Source organism: Microchirus variegatus, assembly GCF_963457635.1.
Source record: "Microchirus variegatus genome assembly, chromosome: 14".
NCBI lineage: Eukaryota > Metazoa > Chordata > Actinopteri > Pleuronectiformes > Soleidae > Microchirus > Microchirus variegatus.
The window spans coordinates 20726799-20747172 of NC_139815.1; the positions used below are offsets into that span (position 1 = coordinate 20726799).

The 20374-nt window shown below is 42.0% G+C and overlaps 3 protein-coding genes across 3 annotated transcripts; 2 read left to right on the forward strand and 1 right to left on the reverse strand.

Moving 5' to 3' along the window:
- Positions 1-221: 221 nt before the first annotated feature.
- nob1 (NIN1 (RPN12) binding protein 1 homolog) lies at positions 222-5615 on the forward strand. The gene is made up of 10 exons (XM_083900908.1): positions 222-306; positions 1447-1579; positions 1697-1830; positions 1961-2032; positions 2160-2300; positions 2777-2908; positions 3583-3798; positions 4099-4196; positions 4363-4507; positions 4801-5615. Exons 1-10 carry the CDS (start codon positions 238-240, stop codon positions 5068-5070), a joined length of 1410 nt encoding a protein of 469 aa, XP_083757034.1. The 5' UTR covers positions 222-237; the 3' UTR covers positions 5071-5615.
- Positions 5616-5841: 226 nt separating this feature from the next.
- cog8 (component of oligomeric golgi complex 8) lies at positions 5842-9569 on the reverse strand. Its single transcript, XM_083900747.1, has 5 exons — positions 9205-9569; positions 8438-8645; positions 7390-8214; positions 7077-7245; positions 5842-6549 (listed from the first exon to the last, which is right to left on the reverse strand). Exons 1-5 carry the CDS (start codon positions 9531-9533, stop codon positions 6248-6250), a joined length of 1833 nt encoding a protein of 610 aa, XP_083756873.1. The 5' UTR covers positions 9534-9569; the 3' UTR covers positions 5842-6247.
- A 639-nt stretch (positions 9570-10208) lies between these two features.
- katnb1 (katanin p80 (WD repeat containing) subunit B 1) lies at positions 10209-20308 on the forward strand. Its single transcript, XM_083901245.1, has 20 exons — positions 10209-10328; positions 11332-11399; positions 11613-11743; positions 11868-11985; positions 12629-12729; positions 12840-12881; positions 13127-13210; positions 13879-13994; positions 14437-14508; positions 15107-15257; positions 15373-15563; positions 16716-16864; positions 16979-17029; positions 17315-17379; positions 17456-17680; positions 17794-17943; positions 18115-18191; positions 18397-18471; positions 18684-18800; positions 19629-20308. Exons 2-20 carry the CDS (start codon positions 11360-11362, stop codon positions 19768-19770), a joined length of 2097 nt encoding a protein of 698 aa, XP_083757371.1. The 5' UTR covers positions 10209-10328; positions 11332-11359; the 3' UTR covers positions 19771-20308.
- Positions 20309-20374: the final 66 nt, after the last annotated feature.

The following is a 20374-nucleotide window of genomic DNA, read 5'->3' on the forward strand; positions in this document are numbered from 1 at the left end:
TTTATTTTAAAAAAAAAGAAAAGAAAGTGGAACTTAGAATAAACACAAGCAAATGTCCAATGAGTTTAAGGTTCTATTACTTCTCAAAATATGTGATAGCTGAAGTACAGTTTGTATACATTATTTTGGTTAATTCACTCAAGTTCGGACTAGTACCTTTCAGATTTCCGGCACTTATGGTGCGTTTGAGGCGTTGGTCGTCTCCTCTGGTTGGTCGTTGCTGGTCGTCAATCCAAGATGGCACCTACCCTGGTGGAGCATGTTGTGGCTGACGCAGCAGCGTTTTTGAAGAAAGCTCCTCTTCAGGTGAGACTTTGTTCACGGTTTCATCTCATGATAGTGTTTTAATGAGTGTAATAACAGGCCACGTGACCAGTTCGCCGTCCGTGTGTCCGTGTTCACTGTCACGGAGTCCGTAACGGTGGTGTGTCTGTGGGCCTCCTCCACAGACACACCATCAACACACTACAATAGAATTAAACGCGACACAATGTAGGATTTCAACCTTAAAATAGTGTCTCCAGGATTATGTATGGTGTTTACCATCCTGTGGTTATGGTGTTACTGTTACGAATACAACACAATAAATACCAAACGTACATTGATTCACGAGAAAATGAATGTGTCCACCTGTGTTGTTGCACGTGTACACGTTTTTTAACATCAACCATGTGAGCAAGGTAATCAGGAGTGTCAGGTTTAATGTGTTATAGTGCATCAGACATGAAATGTCTTGACTATTTGGTCCCAAGCAGGAGTAACTGACCACCCCACCCTTGAGTCGATATATAAACGGATCTAAAAAACACTGGATAAAAAAAAAATGGACATATCACCATATAACCTTCATTTTGATATTTTTGTTTTATTCAGATGTTTGGCTGGTGTTTAAATTAATAATGGGCTTGCACTACCCCCTTTGAGAGCTTGTCTGGCCCCTCCCTTCAGCAGGGGCCTTCAAACTGTCTAGTGTCTAATTCAGTCAGTAGGGGGCCAGTCTATCTATTAATGAAATAAACCATACAGAAATAACTTGATATTAAGCGGCTGGCAGGCTACATGAAATTGAGACTGGGTATGACAGTTTAGGAAGACTATTTTGGTCAATCGGCCTTCTCGATTAAAGTGGTTGGGAAGTGGAAGTGTCAAACAGATTTGCATTGTCTAAAAACGTCTTAAGCTTTGGTTAAAATCCATTCAAACGTGTAATGTAGCCACTGCTTTGCAAAGGTCCCATCATATTTCTATCCACTGATCTGAGGCCAGCTTATTTATAATTAGATAGGTAATCTCATGCTGTCATTTTGTCTTTATTGTTCTTTTGTCTATTAGTTTTCTTTTAGTTTATAGATCAGTTGATTCTGTCTGGTGTGTGTTTTGATTAGTTACTGTTCTTGTTTTGTGTTGCGATTTTAACCTGATCTTAAAATCTTTCTTTTGTTGCAGGATATTGGCAATAACATTTACACATTGAAAGATGTGGTGGACGAGATCAGAGACAAACCCACCAGGAGGAGTTTGGCCTTCCTGCCGTACCAGCTTCATTTCAAAGAGCCGCATCCTGAACACATCAGACATGGTAACTAAACTCAAAGTTCCCCAATGGTATATTGGTACATATATATGATGGTATAATACATGTATAATGGTATATAACCCTCGGTAACAATCTCGGTTGCGTTTTTCCTCTCCACAGTGACAGAGTTCTCGAAGAAGACCGGAGACTACCCGAGTCTTTCAGCCACCGATATCAAAGTCATGGCTCTGACGTACCAGCTGGAACTGGAACACGTTGGTTCCGAACACCTCAGGGGAGAGCCAGAGGTCAAGGTACCTACTGAGCAAACCACTGCCACAAGAGTACTACAGTCCCTATGTTTCCCCCATGCTTCCTGTCTAATTCAGCATGTTGACTCATCATTTCCAGCAGAGAGTAACTTTAATTAATGATCTGTTTCAGGTCAATATACAAAGCACACAGCGTCACCCAGAGGCTCCTGTTAATCTTGCAGGATTCCACTTCCCCTCCAAGGTAAAAATCAGATGGTAGTTTGACTCATCCAGGCATGTTTGCTCTGTGATGGGAAAGATCATTGTTACCACCTCTGTCCAAATGTGTCCATGTGTCAAAAGCTGTCCTCTCTCTGGTGTCTCTTCAGAAACCTGTGAACAGTTCTAGCAACAGACAGACTTGCACAGAGACAGTGACTACAGACCGGCGTGATGGTGATGAGTATAACAACTTCCAGTTTTGGAGAGCACCGCTACCATCCATTGACAATGAGCTGCTAAAGTTACTGGTGAGTCAGACGGTAGTCAAATCTTAGTGTCCACACGCATGCATTGAATCTGGCTTTAAGACCTTTCATGTGTAGTACGCAACTATCTATAGTTAAATGGTCTGTTCACACCTATAAAGATAGAAACTGAACAGCAGCCAATCAGTTCTGCAGTTTATTTTTAAATGGGTGAACCTGCAAATAATAGGCACTCGACTCCTTTTCCTATTGCCATGAGAAGAATCTTTCTGTTGAAAGAGAGCGCTGACGGCATTGGTTACTCTTGTGTATCGTTTGCTTCAATCTTTGTTCAAACTCAGAATCAACTGAACAGGTTTGGATCACTTGATCACTGCTTGAACATCATAATAAATGCCAAAATAAAGTAATAGAAAGTGCATTTACTGTGTCTACTCGGTTGTTATCAGCTGCACTGTAACAGTAGGGGACAAATACACATATTGTTAAACCCCTTCTGTTTGTCGTTGCCCCTGCAGAATCCAGCCAAGGTTGTGAACAACATACAGACACGGATGTCTCCTGTGGTGTCAGATGGTGACAAGTTTAACAGCTTCCAGTTCTGGAGACAACCACCACTGACCATTGATGAAGACCTGTTGGACTTACTGGTGAGTTTCTATGACTTGTTTGCTTGAGGATTACACAGACTGGCTTTATCCATACCGTTACTACTACTTCTGATATGCATCCAGACAGGAGTTTCAGCTCTGTATCAGAAGTAAGCTGCATCCATACTGCCACACCTGAAAATAAAAATCACGTCCCTACATGGGGGCATTTGCATATCGATTTTCGCCTCTGCATGTGTTTTCAGAAATTACTAAACCACAGTGATGGATTGTCATAGCAGGGATTTGTTTTATTCGGTGAAACTGAAAGTAAAGCCTCTTTCACACTTAAATTAGCAGGTTAGCAAAGGTGATTGGGAATATTGATCAAATCTGGAACCGACAAATGCGAGTGCTTCTTAGCCTTTATTTCTGAACATTATAAAAGGTTTTGTTAAATCCAGGCAGTAACCACTAGCTCCATGAACACACATGCACTCACAGATACACAGTGATGATCAGCTAACTGTGTGTTCGAGTCCATCACAGATGGCTTGACAATGACTGAGGACAACAAGTGGAAAGTGAGAAGGCTTTTTGTTTGATGTGTTGATTCATCAGATGATATGAAACGGAGACGCTGTGATATTCTGTTTCGCAACTGGCAAACATCAGAAGCAGGTGTGACCATGTTACTGTTACTGATTGTTGTGGTGACGCATGTTTGTTTCCAGAAAATGGATGGCATCTCGGAGACGTTGCCTCAGAAAGATTGCCAGTCAAATGATGAGGACAAAGAGAATGAGCCTGGAGATGAAGAGGAGGATGAAGATGATGGAGGAGGTTGGATCACTCCCAGTAACATCAAAGAGGTGAAGATGGACTCCCCTGATTGGGTGGCTCCTGCTGATGTCACAGTCGGATGTCTTACCACCGACTTCGCCATGCAGGTAACAGGCATCATGCTTTAATAACTTAAGTGATTTCAATTTATAGATAGATAGATAGATAGATAGATAGATAGATAGATAGATAGATAGATAGATAGATAGATAGATAGATAGATAGATAGATAGATAGATAGATAGATACTGTAGATGGGTAGCTTTTGTTGAGGGAAACCTCGCTAATTCATCATAGATGTTTACTTCCATTCAAGGATGAATTGATTTGCCACACAAACAACACAGTGTCGTAGGGAAAAAGAACAGAATGACAAAAAATGAATCTCTGACCTCTTATCTTTCCAGAATGTTCTGATCCAGATTGGCCTTCATGTCCTCTCTGTAAATGGCATGGTGATCAAGCAGGCGAGGAATTACATCTTGAGGTGTCACGCTTGCTTCAAGTGAGTCAAATAAAATTGGGCCACAAGGTCAATGAAGGGGTTCATCCTCTGGAGACAGAGAGAGAGCAGCTCAGAGATCTCACTCTCTCTCACTCTCCAGAGTGCATCCATCCTCAGGTTTCACTGTGAGTGATGGTGCTTGACTGTGTATGTGCTTCGATTCCAGGACGACGAGTAACATGGACAAAGTTTTCTGTCCTCACTGCGGAAACAAAACTCTGAAGAAGTTGGCGGTAACAGTCGGCGAGGACGGCAGTATGAAGATGCATTTCTCCACAAACCCCAAAGTGCTGAACCCGAGAGGACTGCGGGTGAGGAAATGCTGATTTGTGTTTCGTTTATGATTTTAAATTTTGTTTTGAATGATATTGCATTAGCACATAATTGCCCCAAATAATTCAATAACAAAATAAACCTGTATTCTAGAGAAAATTGGTCAATAAGATGTTGAAAAATGTAAACAGAATCTCAGAATGAAGCATGACATGGAATGCATGATGCAGGATGTATTTTGTATTATAGACATTCTATATGGATAGAAGTTGAAATTTTAAAACTTTTTGTTTTTAAACATATACTTTAATTCTCCTCCGTTTTGTTTCAGCACCCGCTGCCTCTGCCTCAGGGCGGGAAACATGCCAACAACCCTCAACTGGTGGAGGACCAGCAATTCCCCCAGCAGAAACTGTCCCGAAAGGCTCGCCAGAAGAACGACGTCTTCAACCCAGACTACTTGGCCAACGCGTCGCCTTTCTGCGAGAAAGACATCTACAGCCGAGCGGCAAACCTGCAGATCCAGGACGGCCAGTGTGGAGGCGGCAGAAGACGAGCCAACCCCAACGCTTCGCGCAAGAAGTTTGTCAAAAAGAAGTGAGGGGCCGATGGATGTTTGGACTCGTGATGATGCAACATCATCAGATAGGTTCAGTCGAGATGCAGATGCCCAGCCCAATGCAGAGATTGTAACGGCTCCAACTTACGTGCCAGTTTCTGTAGTTAATCAATGCATAATTTTTAAAAACTTCAGTCATGTATTAATTCTGCTGGTACATTCAGACATCTGAGATACAAAAGCTAGCTGCTGAACTGCAACTAATGGATGAGTCCATCTTATTACAACCTTCATAATATTGTTATTAGGGCCCAAGCATGAATACTAGTTGAATTATTATTATTGTTATTATAGAATCATGGACAAAGCATCAATTACTGTTTTGTTAGTGATTAAAGTTAGTATCAAAAATGTCATAAATGTGTATGAATGAGTTTGTGATGGAGATGTGGTGGACTGTCAGTTTTAAGACCATTTATTTATATTTATTTATGTAATGAAGATTACTGTCCCTGCACCAAAAGAACAATCGGCCCAGAATTTCACTGAAGTGCATCATTAACTTTAGGCTTAATAAAATGTTACAAAACATGGATCAGATTCACTCTTTGCATATTTAACTGATGTGAAATTAAATTATAGATTCTGGAAGAGAAAATGTAAGAAAACAAAAGAAATGCAAAATTGTCCTTTGAAAGTTGGTCTTAATTTTGGAATTACAACTTCATTTAACTGTTAGAAACCCGTACAGCAGCCAGCTCGTGAAACGTCACGTTTAACATTTGAAATATGTGTAATTTAAAACATCCTGCTGTTTCCTCTCAGACAATGAGTCAGAACCTGGGGTGTTTTTATTTTCACAGTCACGTCAAGATAAATAAGAGCGATTCTCTGACATTCATTCGGTCATATGTAGTTGATGACATGATCCCTGCAAAAGTGTCATTCAGTGTACCTAAAGTCAGAGTGAAAGAAACCCAGTAATGTGTTAACGGACGTTAAAAATTATTATTCAATTATCAACATAGATTAATTTAACATGGTATGGTCGTTAAATAATATTTTTCCCTATACACATTTTTATTTTGTAGTTCATAAAATCCTGAAAAAGTAAAAAGGTCCATCACCAGGTCCCAAAATCTACAGCAGTTCTTCAACTTCCTTCTTGAAACTTGGGAGTTCATGAAATCATTTGATTCTCTTTTCACACCAGCGTCTGTTAATCCAGAGAAAACTCCTCATCTTCATCGTCAAAGTTCTGTACTGTTGGTTCAGCAGTTGCCTCAGACTCAGGTTCTCTGGGACTGGACTGGGTCACTGATGGTTCTGGATCAGTTACTCGTTCTTCGTGTGGCGTTTCAAACTTCAGGCTGCTCAGCTCACTGGAGATATCGACCTCGGGCACTGGCAGCGGGGCAGGCGTTTCTCTCTGTGGAAGCACAAAGTCCAGAGGCTCGAGGACCACAGCGAGGTCAATGCAACCCAAACTGTCGTACTTTTGGAGCTGAGTTGGAGCGACGCCTGCAGAGACGGAACACGTTCAGAACAGCATTTACTTTTCACTATTTCTAATTGTTATACAGTATAATGCTGCACCGTTACAAGCTTGGAAAACACATTTAGAATTTGTATGCAAATTATTATTATTATTATTTTTTCTTGTGTAGAAAATCATCTTCCATATCTTGAGCTTGTTGCTAAGCAGCATGTGTTTATTTGTCTCTCTTCACACTGGACTATCAACACCAGTAGGAAGAAGCAAAATGAGGAAGAACAGACGGATAAAGGAGGATGAGGAAAAAGAAGGATGAAGAGGAAGTGGTGGCTGAAGAAGGATAGGAGGATGAGGTGAAGGGAATGAAAGAAGAGGTGCAGGTAGAAGAAAGAAATGGTGGAAGAAGAGAAGGTTATGGGACACTGAGGATGAGGAGCTTTCCACTAAAATATCTGATCTCTTTTAAGCATTCCCCCCAAAATATGCTCAGTTGGATAAGTAATGGTTTATTGATTATTGACAACAGCATGAAGGAGGGCAAAACACTTCTCACCCAGAATGAGAGCCACCTGCGCTGGAGGAAACAGGACCTGCAGGCAGCGGTTGAGGAACGGCAGCAAGTCTTCAGCGTACGAGCAACAGAACTGAACAAACAGCTCCTTTTCTCTGCTGCTGAATGCCGACTCCTCTGCTCGGTGGAACACAAGAATCTGACGGGTCACCTGATTGGGGGGAAAAATAACGACAATGCTGATGATATTCATTCAAATTCGCAATTCAAAGTCTGTAACAGCAGAGCTCAACATGACTGATGTTAGAGGAAGGGCCATTATTATATTTATGGATTACCAGAAACAGCTTCTTACCATTTTCAGAGTATCCTCCAGGCACCTGGTTATATCCTGGACCAGGCCAACGGGGCAGCAGAGCCGGAGGTCATTGAAGGCAGTCAGTATGTTGTTGAGGAAGCAGGCCAGTGGCTGGAAGTCCAGCAGGGTCATGGGGGGCTGCAGGGTGCCAGGCTGGATGCTCGGGGCCACAGGAGGAATAGTCCCTCCCAGTACTGAAGGCAGAGATATTAGTGTGTACATGTTCATGTCTTCTTGGAATTTGTCCACAGCTTCTTGCACAGCTCTGCCAAATGTCTCTGCTGCCACCCTCTGGAACATAGGCGCCAGTTGGCCACGGAAATCTGCCCCCACTCTGCTAAAGGACAGGCCAAAGTACATGCACTGACCCAGCAGGGAGTCCAGGCGCCCCCCCACACCCCGCTGCAGGTCCCTCTCTAATGTCTCCAGAAACTCAGACATTTTCTGCACTAACCAGCCGTGGAAGATTGCACCCTCATTCACCACCACGTGTTCACCAGCAGCGGGCACCAGTGGGTCTTCGTCCGAAAAGATCGCTCTGTACTGGGTGATGATGTCAAACAGGTGAACTCTGCAGGCCTCGATGGTTTTGGTGATGTGGAAATAGGGGTCATCTTCGGGGATGGCAGCCAGGATGGAGTTCAGCCAGGTGCCGCGGGCCTGCAGGAACTTCACCCGCAGCTCTGCCTCTGTGAACACGTCCATCCTCCGCAGGTAACCAATGACACGCAGGCAGACGGGAAGCTGCGAGTTGCTGCGCAGCTGCTGCAACAGCTGGTTCAGCATCAGCTGAGTCGACTGCCGCACTTCACGCACAATACCCTGAAAATACAAGATGCAGTTTTTAAGAGATAAAACAGAACAATAACAGTTATGTTATCAATAAATCCTCTCGGTAAAAAACAATATTTAGTTTCACAGAAAAAATAACGAGATTAGGTTTCACAGAACACCCAACAGTAAAAGAGGCAAAAAGTCTCCCTCCCGCCTGACTTTTAAGATGGAAATGAAATGAGAACAGTATTTCAGCTCCTCCTGGACTCACCTGAATGACTTGGATGGAGGAGTGCTTCTTCTCCAGCCTCTTGGCGTATGCTGCCAGCTCTAGAGCTTCCTCATAATATCCGTTTCGGACGCAGGTGTCCATGAGCTGGGGGATCTCCAGAATCTCCAAGATCTCAGTGTGACGGTTCAGCGTCAGGCTGTTCATCCTGCGACTGACACCGATGTCCTCTGCCTCCTTCACAAAGCCCCTGATGAGAGAAAAAGGTACAATGAATGAGTGACTTCATCTTACACTGACCATTGCTATTGGGCATGACAAAATATAACAGTGAGGAGAAATGAACACAAGTGATTAAAGAACAATAAATACTGTAATATAATAAGGTTTGAAATTATAATGTCACTGAACTCCATTACCTAAAGAATAAGAGAAACATGCAGGGATAATATTTCAAAATAAGTTATTTATTACACTTAATAAAACAGTAATTTAAGTACTGATATCAATTTCCTATATTTTACCTGTCCTTCTTAAAGAATAGTCTCAAGTCATTTCAATTTTATTTATATAGCCCAAAATCCTACAGTACAATTTGCCTCCAAGGGCTTCACAGCAAGAGACACCCTCCATCCTTTAAAACCAAAAACCTATAATCTAAAAATATAAAAACGATCAAGATAAACAAAAACACAGAAAGGTGTCAACTTCAGTCTACGACGTGTCTCTGGTAGATTGTGGCTATTTGTTAAAGCTTCATTTCAACTCAGCCATTATGTTTGTGTTATCAGTGACCGAGCAGCACAGACCTGCATTTCTCCCCGAAGCCTGGAAGCTTGTCCAGAAGCCCGGACACGCTACTTTCCACCCGTCCGAAGTCCCGATAGATGTGTTTGGTGCAGTCCGCGGTGCGAATGAAGGTCTGATAGTTGGAGAATGCCAGCTCCCGGGTCTGCTGCAGGATCTGAGCCCGCTCCTCCGCCAGCCGCTCCGGCTCCCGGCTCAGTTTCTCCACTCCAAATGAGCTTAGCTCCGAGAGGTAGACTGTGAAGTCCGGGTTGTCCCTCCAGCTGTCCGGGAAGCTGTCCTTAAAGATAGACGCCAAAATACTCTCGTCTTCCACGTCTACCGCCGCCATGTTGGAGAAGCAGGTTCAGGACTTAGCTCCCGCTTGTGGTTTTTGTCAGCGACACAAACCCGTTAGAACCGGACTGTGTGCAAAGCTCTAAAGAGAAAGGTGCTTTGGAAATGTTAATTTTGTTTCTATAATCACACCTAAAACAGAGAGAGAGACGATCAGACTTCTTCCGGATTTGTTTTCCCTGAGGTGGGAGAAGACCTGTCTTTACCCTGCCTTTGATTGGGTTAGGGTGAAGCATGAATGATGATTGGTCAGCGTTAGGTAAGGACAAAAGCGCGAGCCAATCAGAGGAAAAGAGGCGTGTCCGTTTCTGTTTAGGGTCAGAACAATTCTTCTACAGTTCAGTAAAATTCCTTCATCAGTCTTAGTTTTTTTTTTGTATTTTTTTTTTTAAATGTGTAAATACATCAATTAATATGGAATTCACAAACACAATACTTTTACCTGCGAGATTGTACAATCATTTACTGTATTTACAGTTATTAAAACGTTATGTCTCTATAAAATACACATTTTTATATATTTGTACGACACTTTAATACTTGGTATTTAAGTTCTGTGTGTGTTGTTGTTTTTTCTTCCCGAATGTATTGTGTTTTGCTCTCGTTGTTGTTGCTAATAAAGTTTTATTTGACGACAGCGGAAGTAAACGCTCTGTTGCTCCGTAGCTAAGTTACAGTAGAGAAGCAACCGGACTGTCAACAAGTCATTCTCAGCGGCCGAGACGGATTATATGTGTTCAGTTTGACGTTTTCACGTGAACGTCTCTGGTCACATGTTTAACCGACGGAGGTAAACGGACGATTTAGTTAAGAGTTAGCAATTTAGCGTAAAATATGATTTTAAGGAAAAGGCGGCTAGCGTTGATTAGCTCGGAGTGCTAATCGACTTAAACACTGGTCAGCTAACTGTTATAAAGAGTATAAAGGCTAATTAAACTTGGCGAAGTGACCTACAGGGCCTCACCTGCTCATCGGTCATTTAATCCAAATGTCCCTGGACTCTTGTGTAACATGTCGGTGCGTTTGTTAATCAGCCTTTTAATCAGTATCTTAGCACTAAGCTTAGTTACAAAGGTGAGTTGCCCTGTTTTTTCTGACCTGATCCTGATCCTGAGGTCGACTTTCAATATTTGTTTTTTTTATCATACTTTCTGTCTTTGGCACACTTTAGAGTGTTACTAAGTAAATGAAACAGCCTTGCTGACACTTAACTAAAATTTAGTGTCAGCAAGGCTGTTTCATTTACTTAGTGTTCAGTGTATTAGAAACACATGGAACAGTCCTGTAGTCCAACAGACATTTAATAAGTTAGCCCATCACATATTTTCATGATTCTAATGGTAATTCTCAAGGTTCTTGTGGTTTTGCTGCTGTTGCACTGTGATGTGATAAGTCATTTTATTTGGCTGATAAGTAATGTTATCTTGCTGACATTCACAGCCTTATATGAGGAGCAGGTGGTGTAATTAATCTGATCTAAGTATTCTCTTTTTGAAGGGAAGGAACAATTCACTTCATGTATTTTATTTATATTTTATTATATGGAAGAACAAATAAAACTGTCCAAAATAACAGCATCACTGCAGCCTACTAACTGCCCTGATTTCTATCTGCATCTGCCATTAAAAATCCCCATCGGTTCAACTGTGTTTATATGAATATGAAGTAGACTTGGCTTGCTGAAAAGAAATGAGGCATTCAGAGTAAATCATGTGACAATATAGTTCACAGCATGAGTTTATCAGAACATCTGTTGACAAGTTTATACAGTTGCATATGTTGTGCTTCTGCAGGTGGATGTGAGTCTTCAGTGTGACCAGCATGGCTGCTGCCAGAACCACCAAGATATCATGGCGCCTGCGTGAGTAGCAACTTGGATGGATGATTAAGAGCTGCACTAAACCAAACAGCTGAGAAAGTTGGGTGTCAATCATGAAGGAGGTTCTGACCCTTTTCTGCTCCCCCATAGGAAAATCCTCTTACCTGCAACAGCCTTGAGTTGATGAGTGCCTTTAGCTAGTACAGCGCCGAGAGACAGGTTAAAACTAAAAATGTTCCTTGTGTGTTTTTACAGAGGAGTTCGAGGCTCACTCCAGCAGTGTCTCCTGTTTGGCTCTGGGGAAAAGCTCCGGCCGCCTGTTGGCCACAGGAGGAGAGGACTGCAGGGTGAACATCTGGGCTGTGAGCAAGGCCAACTGCATCATGGTGAGTCCTCCTCATGGTGACCTGGCAACCACATAATGTGCACACTGAACTGTGATCAGCCATTAGAGAATGGAGCTTAGTATCCTGATTATACATTGTGTGTGCATCTGTTGTCATACCTCAGAGTCTGACTGGCCACAAAAACCCAGTGGAATGTGTCCAATTCAACATGTCAGAGGAGCAGGTCGTCGCTGGTTCACAGTCTGGATCAATACGAGTCTGGGACCTGGAGGCTGCCAAGAGTGAGACACATTTTACTTTGTGACTGTGATGAAGTTGCTTTATGCTTGTTTTAAAGGTAATGGTTCTCTTTGCTATCTGATATCAACATCTGCCCTGAATGATATGATCACATGTGCTCACCTCTTAGGTCAGGTATGAGCCTGTTGAATGTGTCTGTACATCCAATCACTCTTGGCCACATTTGTCTATGTGTCCTAAGGACACATTAAAGACGCTTCATCGGCTGACATCTTTTGGCAAGCTTACTGTAGTAATAGGCTCCCTTTACACCTGGCATTAAAATGCATTTTCTGTGATCAGATTGCAATCAGATAGCACCTGACCACATGTAAGTACACTTTAGGAGGTGGTCGTAGAGGCATTGGGACCAGATTGAATCTGATGTGTCTCCGCTTTTACACTTCTCCGGGCCCATAGTGTATTTTTAGTCCATTGCCACAGCATTAACACTGGTCAACACACAAAATACACACAAAATACACACAAATTCGAATGAGATCCAATCACAGTGCTGTTCGCGTGTGATTGGATCTCTCATGATCTCTCAGATGTTCCTATCAGGTCTGAACAGGATCACAATCATGAAAACATGTGGCTCATCGTCATCATCATCATCATTGTGACTCTTCCTCTCTTTTTCAGTTTTAAGGACTCTGATGGGACATAAAGCAAACATCACTAGTCTGGGCTTCCATCCATTTGGAGATTTCCTTGCCTCCAGCTCCATGGACACAAACATTAAGGTGTGTGCACCTATGTATCTTTATGAAAAGTTGTGTTTTGACAACAAATGTTGCTGCTGCATTAATATACTTTTCTTTTTCTCTGAACGTGGATTTGTACCATCTCTCAGCTGTGGGACGTTCGGAGGAAAGGATATGTGTTCAGGTATAAGGTAAGTTATGTGTGTGTGAACAGCTAAGAGGAAACACAAAACGCATATTAAAAAAAAAAAAAAAAAATCAGTCTCAGGTAAAATGATAACAAGAGCTCGGCTCTGTGAGCGCACCCACTTGAGATCCAATCACTCCGATTCACTCACTTTTTTTTTAACACTGACTGAACTCTGTTTTGTAGAAATGAGAGCTGTCGTACCAAATTGGTCAGAATTTCAGAATTAAAGTTGTGTTTGTTTCTTAGGGTCACACTCAGGCAGTGAGGAGTCTGGCCTTCAGTCCAGATGGGAAGTGGTTGGCTTCAGCCAGTGACGACTGCACCATAAAGGTATGAACTAACCACTAACACAGTGGCTGTTTGTGTCTTTTGCTCATACAGTAGGTGATTTGGGGGCTCCCAGAGAGAATCACAAGGAGGAAAAAAAATAAATAATAATGTGTTCACTTCAGACACTCCTCGCAGACGCTTGCTTTGTAAACTGCTCACTCCCTGTATCAAAGCTGGAGAAAATGTGTGATTTAACATCACTGCATGTATTAGTTCTTGATCCACTGCTGCCTCCATCAGATGTGAATTGTATTGGTTGGTGTTTGAAATCCATTGTTTTAACTAAGGGGCACAAATTAACCTAATGAGGCAAAAGTAGACCACCATCTCCAATTCCCCTGTAAGCTTTAAACACTGATTTTGTCTGCGTGAGCACAAACATATTCTCAAGACAAGCATGTATATCTTTTATTAGTTTAGCCCTTTGTAAAATCATGGAAATCTGTTTTTCCTTGTGTCAGACTGGTTCTTGCATAAACTCTGCGATGACGGTGTGTCAGTACCTTATAAAACCCCAAATTCTAAAAAAAACGTAAACTATTACCATGAAGTGCAAAATTTCAAAACGTGCTGCTCTCCCATCTGCTTGATAAACCCCGCTCTGTCTCAAGTGGAGACAGTCACTCCCACAAAAGCTTTTCTCATCTGTGTCTCTTGTTCTTTCTCAGCTGTGGGATCTGACTCTGGGGAAGACGATCACAGAGTTCAAATCTCACACCGCAGCCGTCAACATCGTGCAGTTCCATCCCAACGAGTACCTGCTGGCGTCAGGCAGCTCTGACGGGTACGATACCACACATACAACACCATTGTTTCCTTTGATAATAAACTGTGTAACGTCATATTATGCCTCAGGTTTTCCAGGGAGCTGATTGGTTTTTGTTACAGCTCCACTGATACAGATGCAGTTTGAAGATTTTTAGTCATTTGTCATTATATTTATATTTGGCCTGTTTTACTCTTACTTTTTATTTTTTGTGCTTATTTATTTAATGAATTTATTTTTTCAACTGGGCGGTTTAAATTTTAACACCTGTTAGTCTGCAATAGCTTATAATTGATCATTCACACCATGTAATCATATTTGTTGAAATCCTCTTCACAACCTATTTGTTTTAAGGGTGTACTCTTACCCTAAGCAGGCACCATCTCTGTTTGTTTTAATTTTTTTTGTTTTTCTGTGGTTTTTTTAACCACAATTGTTCTTGTGTTTTTTTGCATTGCAGCTCCATCAAACTTTGGGATCTGGAGAAATTTACTATGATCAGCTCGTTGGAGGGAGACATGTCTCCAGTCAGGTGAGTGTGACGGGTTTGAAACATAGACGTATGCATGCAGAGACGATGTCATCATCTTGAGAGAGGAATTTATAGCAAGTAGAATGCCTTATCCTTGTGCTGCTTGAGGCTGTACACTTTGCTGCACTTTTTCAGGTTACAGCCAGAGGAATTATTACAGTACTGTGCAAAAGTTTGGAGTCACATATACAATTTTTCCAGGTTTTTCATTAAAACTCACACTTTTATTCATCAAAAGATTTGCAAAATGAAAAGAAAATATAGTCAAGACAAGATGAGAAATAATGATTTTTATTCAAAATAATAATAATTTTGCCCTTCAAACTTTGCTTTCCTCAAAGAACCAGCAAAACTGTTTTCAGCTGTGCTGAACGGTAGTGTATGCAATAATTGTCTATAATTTCTGTCATGGATTGTAAAATGAGTATTAGTCGTTTAATATTAAATGTCAATGTTATTGCATTTATTCTGAAAAACCACAGTTTCTACGTCTACTTTTACTGATGTTTGGAGAGGACTTGCCCATACGTGTATAAGTCTATGAGTTGAAAAGTGTTGTGCTGGAGTATGACCCCTGACCTCTTACCTGTGGTTTCAGGTGTGTATCTTTCAGTCCAGATGGCAGCTGTCTGTTCAGCGGAGCCACAGACTCTATGCGCGTCTTTGGCTGGGAGCCTGACCGCTGCTACGACATGGTGTCAGTGGGTTGGGGCAAAGTCTCGGATCTGGCAGTCTGCAACCAGCAGCTGGTGTGTAGCTGTCCCTGCAGGAGAACAAAATAATTGTTGATTATACAAAACGATCTCACTTCTGTCAGCTTCACACCTCGTGTCCGTCTCATCTCTTCCCTCTGCCTTTGGCCAGATCGGCGTGTCTCATCAGCTGTCCAGCGTGTCTTCATATGTTGTCGATCTGAAGAGGGTGAAACAGAGCGGCAGCTTTGTGTTCCAGGGAATCATCCGGGACAACGAGCCACTCACAGAGCCAAAGGATCCCAAAGGGGCCGCACTGCGAAAGAACTATGAAAGACCGACAACCACCTGTAGCTCACAGAGGTATGATGCGTCCAGCCGTTGCCATTTCAGTCTTTCCGCATTCACACGTCTTCTTTATGTTAACTTACACATACCTAGACACAAACCTAAACACTCATTGTAGACCAGCTGTAACTCACAGCTCACTGACAGATTATCCATCATTTTTCATCTCACCTGATAATCAGAATCTCTGCAACACAGAATGCACATAACCTGAGACAAACGCTTAAAGCTATACTTACCTTTCTTGCATGTCTCACAGCACTTAGTAAAAATTTGAACATGAACACCTCCGCCTCCCTCAGAGTCCCACCCTCCAGGGCACAACGGCAGCAGCTATGCACATGCACAATTTGTTAGCAGCCTGGACACAGAGTTGTGAGGTTGTCCGCCCTGCTCTGACTGTAGGCTGGGACTATGGAGTTTACTGTGCTTTGGGAGGTGATCCCGGCAACACACGCTGCTTGTTGAGCTCAGTAACTGCAGAGTGATACATGCTTTCATGTGTGAGTTTCCAAACACCACAAAAATTCGGCAGATTAAGCTACAAAGTCGCCATGTTGGCAACACTGCTCTGTCAGAGATGCGCGTGACTCGCAAGCTTTGACAGCGATCGTCGATGCGCTCGACGGAAGACAGACAGGTAGCTCGGCCAATTATTTTATTTGGTCCGAATATTTTAATTGGTCATACTTTTATCATAATAATATGATAATTAAATAATGATGAGTTTCAAAACCTGGTGGGTTTATCTTATGTTTTAGAATGCCATACGCTTATTAGGAGCAATTTAAGATTATCAAAGAAAAGTGTAAAAATGCAAGAAAGGTAAGTATAACTTTAACCACAGAGTTTAGATTTTTAACACCAGCACAATAAAGTGTGTTCTGCATAGTTTTTTTTAAACCTATTGTACTTCCTTTGAGTATCAGTAGATATAAGAGACATAATAATGTTGTCAATAAACAACATTATTGTACAATAGTATAATAACACTTGACAATAATGTGATAGTGATTTATTTAATGATTGATCAACTAATAATGAATTTAACAAGTGGTCGCCTGAGCTGCTCTGTGAGGTTTTAAATAAAAACATTAACCATTTCAAACATTAACCATGACTCTCTCAGTCTCAGTGATGTCACTCCACACGTTGTGTTGTCATCAGGGTGAAGCAGAGGACAGACACTGAGAGGCCGAGCCCTGAAGGTGAAAGACGGAGCCCCAGTGAGGACGAGGCTGATGAGAAAGCGTCGTCAGCAGAGATCCACAACGCTGAAGACTTCAAGGAAATCTTTCAGCCCAAAAATGCCATCTGTAGGTCGACTTGCAGCATCACACCTGTTTATATTTCTCATTCACTTAGCTTCATATTTTAAGTCCAAATTTGATTTGATTTGATGAAAAGCTTTGTCTTTTTGTCTCCTGCAGCTCGGACCCCTCCTAAAATGTCAGAGCCTTTTCCTGCTCCTCCAGAGGACGGTAAAAACTAAAACTAACAGAAATCTTAGCATTAAAACTTGTTTCTTCGAGACTTTATTATGTAAATTTGTAAATACGTCTGGACAACAATCTTTGAATAAAGTTGTCTGGGGGGGGGGAACATTTTGTTGCAGAAGTCTGGGAACTAGCAGAACAGTTTTTAAAATTTATTTTAAACACATTTTGTGCACACAAAATAAGATTTTCTGTTATACTTGTTCTGCTTGTTGGATTGAATTGGATTTCGAATGTGTCATCAAAGTGATGTATTTTTCATCCTTGCAGAAACCATCTTAGCGACTGGCCGTCAGCCAAAGGACATGGCTTCTCCATTTCCTGACAAGATGCAGGTCAGAGAAAGCAGCAGCATCAGTAACCCAGTGTTTGTTTTACTGTGTGAATATTGACTTTTGTTGTGTGTTAAAGGCTCTTCCAATGGCGTCTTCTACTCCAGTCCAGAGGGTGGAGCCCACAGTGGTTTCTAGTCTCAAGCCTCAGCTCCCCTCAGCAGGTGGCTCATCGTCCTCCCGACCACCCATCTCCTCTCCCCCTCAGCCTCCCGTCATCACAGCGAGGTCTAAACCTCAATCAAAAATCATCCCGAGTACCAGGAATGAACCCATTGGACTGAACGTGGCTGATTTCCTGCCTGTAAGTCTCAAAACAGATTTAACTGAACATCTTCACATATATGATCCTATGTCACAAGGTTCACAGTAACATTCCATATTGAGCGAGTGTCTGGTTTTTTTTTTCCTCCTCAGTTTTCACCCAACAACAGACGTGCGGCTTTGAGCGATGACGATGCTCTGTCTCAGATCAAGAAAGGTCACGACACCATGTGCGTGATGCTGAGCAGCCGACACAAGAACCTGGAGACGGTGCGAGGCGTGTGGGTCAGAGAGGACGTGAAGGTGAGACACCCAGAACACGTACTGACCCTGTATCGTTACAACTCTCACTGACCAGGAGTATGTTTGTAACAGTCGTGCAATGTCAGACTGTTTGTATTTGTATGTCGGATTGTTAGTATTGTTTAGATAGCTTTTAGCCACACGTCATGGACTTCCTCTTCACCTCTGCAGAGCTCTCTGGACACTGCTGTCTCCATGAATGACCTCTCCATTGTTGTGGACATCCTCAACATCATCAACCTCCAACCGTGAGTCACAAACGTACACAAAATGAGTTTGCTTTTTGCTTTCAAAATGTACAATTTGCCTGATGCTAAACTTGAACTATAACGAGTTAATGTGTTATCTGAAAGAAAGAAGGAAGTATGATGATTTGGACGGAAACGTCTGATTTATATTCTTCGTTTTTATTATTTTTACTTTGTGATGTGTGACGTCGCCGTCGTCTTTCAGGTCGCTATGGAAACTGGACCTTTGTATGACGGTTCTCCCTCAGATCGGTAAACTGCTGCAGAGTAAATACGAGAGGTGAGTGACGACTGAGGTGAGCTGAAGGTATGACACCTGTCATCAGCAGCTGAATCTGTGCATCTCGATTCCCATGTAGTCAAGATATTTATGTCATTGTTGTCACTGATGACTACAGATTTATCGTTTTATAAATTAAATATAACTAATATTCACTTTGAGGCCATTTGGAGCTGATTTTAAATTTTTGTTCAAATGTCCTGTGTTGTCAGCTACATGCAGACCGGCTGCATGTCTCTGAGGCTCATCATGAAACATTTTTGGGTGCTGATCTTCGACACGCTGAAGGCTGCGCCATCTGTCGGAGTGGACATCACGCGAGAGGAGCGGTGAGTCGCTTTGATCCTTCACTTTACTGAGAACCTGAAAAATCACGAGATCTGTCACTGTTCAGAGCTGCCGTTAGTGTCCATTCAAACAATCAGTGTTGTTCTCAGTCAGGTCACACAATGCAGTATTGTTCTGGTATTGCCCGTCAACATTCCTGTGTTACACACATACATCTGTGTTTGTCAGTAGAGTGCCAGTGAAGTGAGACGGCTGTTCTGAGTAGGGCTGCTAAACACACAGAAAAGGAATTTTTCTGTGTTGCAATTAAATAGAGGCTATAAACCCTGACCAATGTCACATCATTATTTTTTCCTATGATTATTATTATTATTATTATTATTATTATTATTATTAATAATAATATTAATAATAATATGTACAGTGTGCGAAATACCCATTAATAATCGTTTCACCACCCCAGGTGTCACCCTGCAGTATTGTCTATCTTCCCTGTCAGATGTGGGCTTGTGGGCCTTTTCCACAGCACCATTTGGAAAGCAATTCATTAAAACATTTAAAAAAGAATATTACAAAAAAAAATAGTTTACTTTTCGTCTAGTTATAAAGGATAAGAAAGCATGCAAAGTGTAAATGTAAAACTGAAAAAACAAACAAACATGTTTTCCAATTACACTGCAACATGTTTAGAGCCCCTCAAATTTTGCTTTTGAGACTTTCAGGGGGTCTCGAATGCTAATCAGGGGGGTCTAGCCACCCCGACCCCCCTGCATTTTGCACAGTGATTATGTATTGATCAGAAATAGTTTAAAACAAAAACCGCTATGATGATGATGATGACGATGATGATGATGCGTTTGTCGTTGCAGACACCAGAAGTGCAAAGCGTGCTACAAGCAGCTGAAGAACCTCAGTAACATCACAAAGATCAAGGCGGCACAGGTTGGTCGTCACGGCAGCACCTTCAAAGAGCTGCAGCTGCTCATGGCCCCACTCAATGATTCACTCTGACAACAAAACACAAATTCAGTTGGGTGACGCCACACAAACTGAACCTTCAGTAAACAGACCAGCTGATCCTAACTTGGAACAAACACCCCCGTGGCTCCGATCACACTCATTTTGGAAGCACACACGTTGTCAAATTATGTTCGTCGCCTCAGGCTGATGGCGCCACATCGAAGCCCTTCATCCTCTCAAAATCAGAGAAGAAGAATGTTTTCAACCTGCTCGCAGCCAGGTACAGGCTGAAACGAAACTACAAGGATCAGAGTACTGAAGGAAATGATGGTGGGATAATCTCAGTGAACCAGAAGATGAGACGAGTCCTGATGGAAAAAATTATTCCCAGATAAGGAAACGGGCTTGTCACACTCTCATTCAAGTGTGTTAAACGTTTTCATTGGGCAGATTCCACGCTGAGGAGTGACGAGCCTATGTGGAAATGATCTATAATGTTGCCACAGCTCTCCTCCACGCAGCTCGGACCTTACCGACACTGATGATGATCCAATGTTTTCACTTTTCTACTTCCCGTTTCTCTTTTCACACGCTTAGATCCACTGTTTTAAATGTACAGTTCCTGATTGTTATTTAAATAAAATTAAAGCAGATG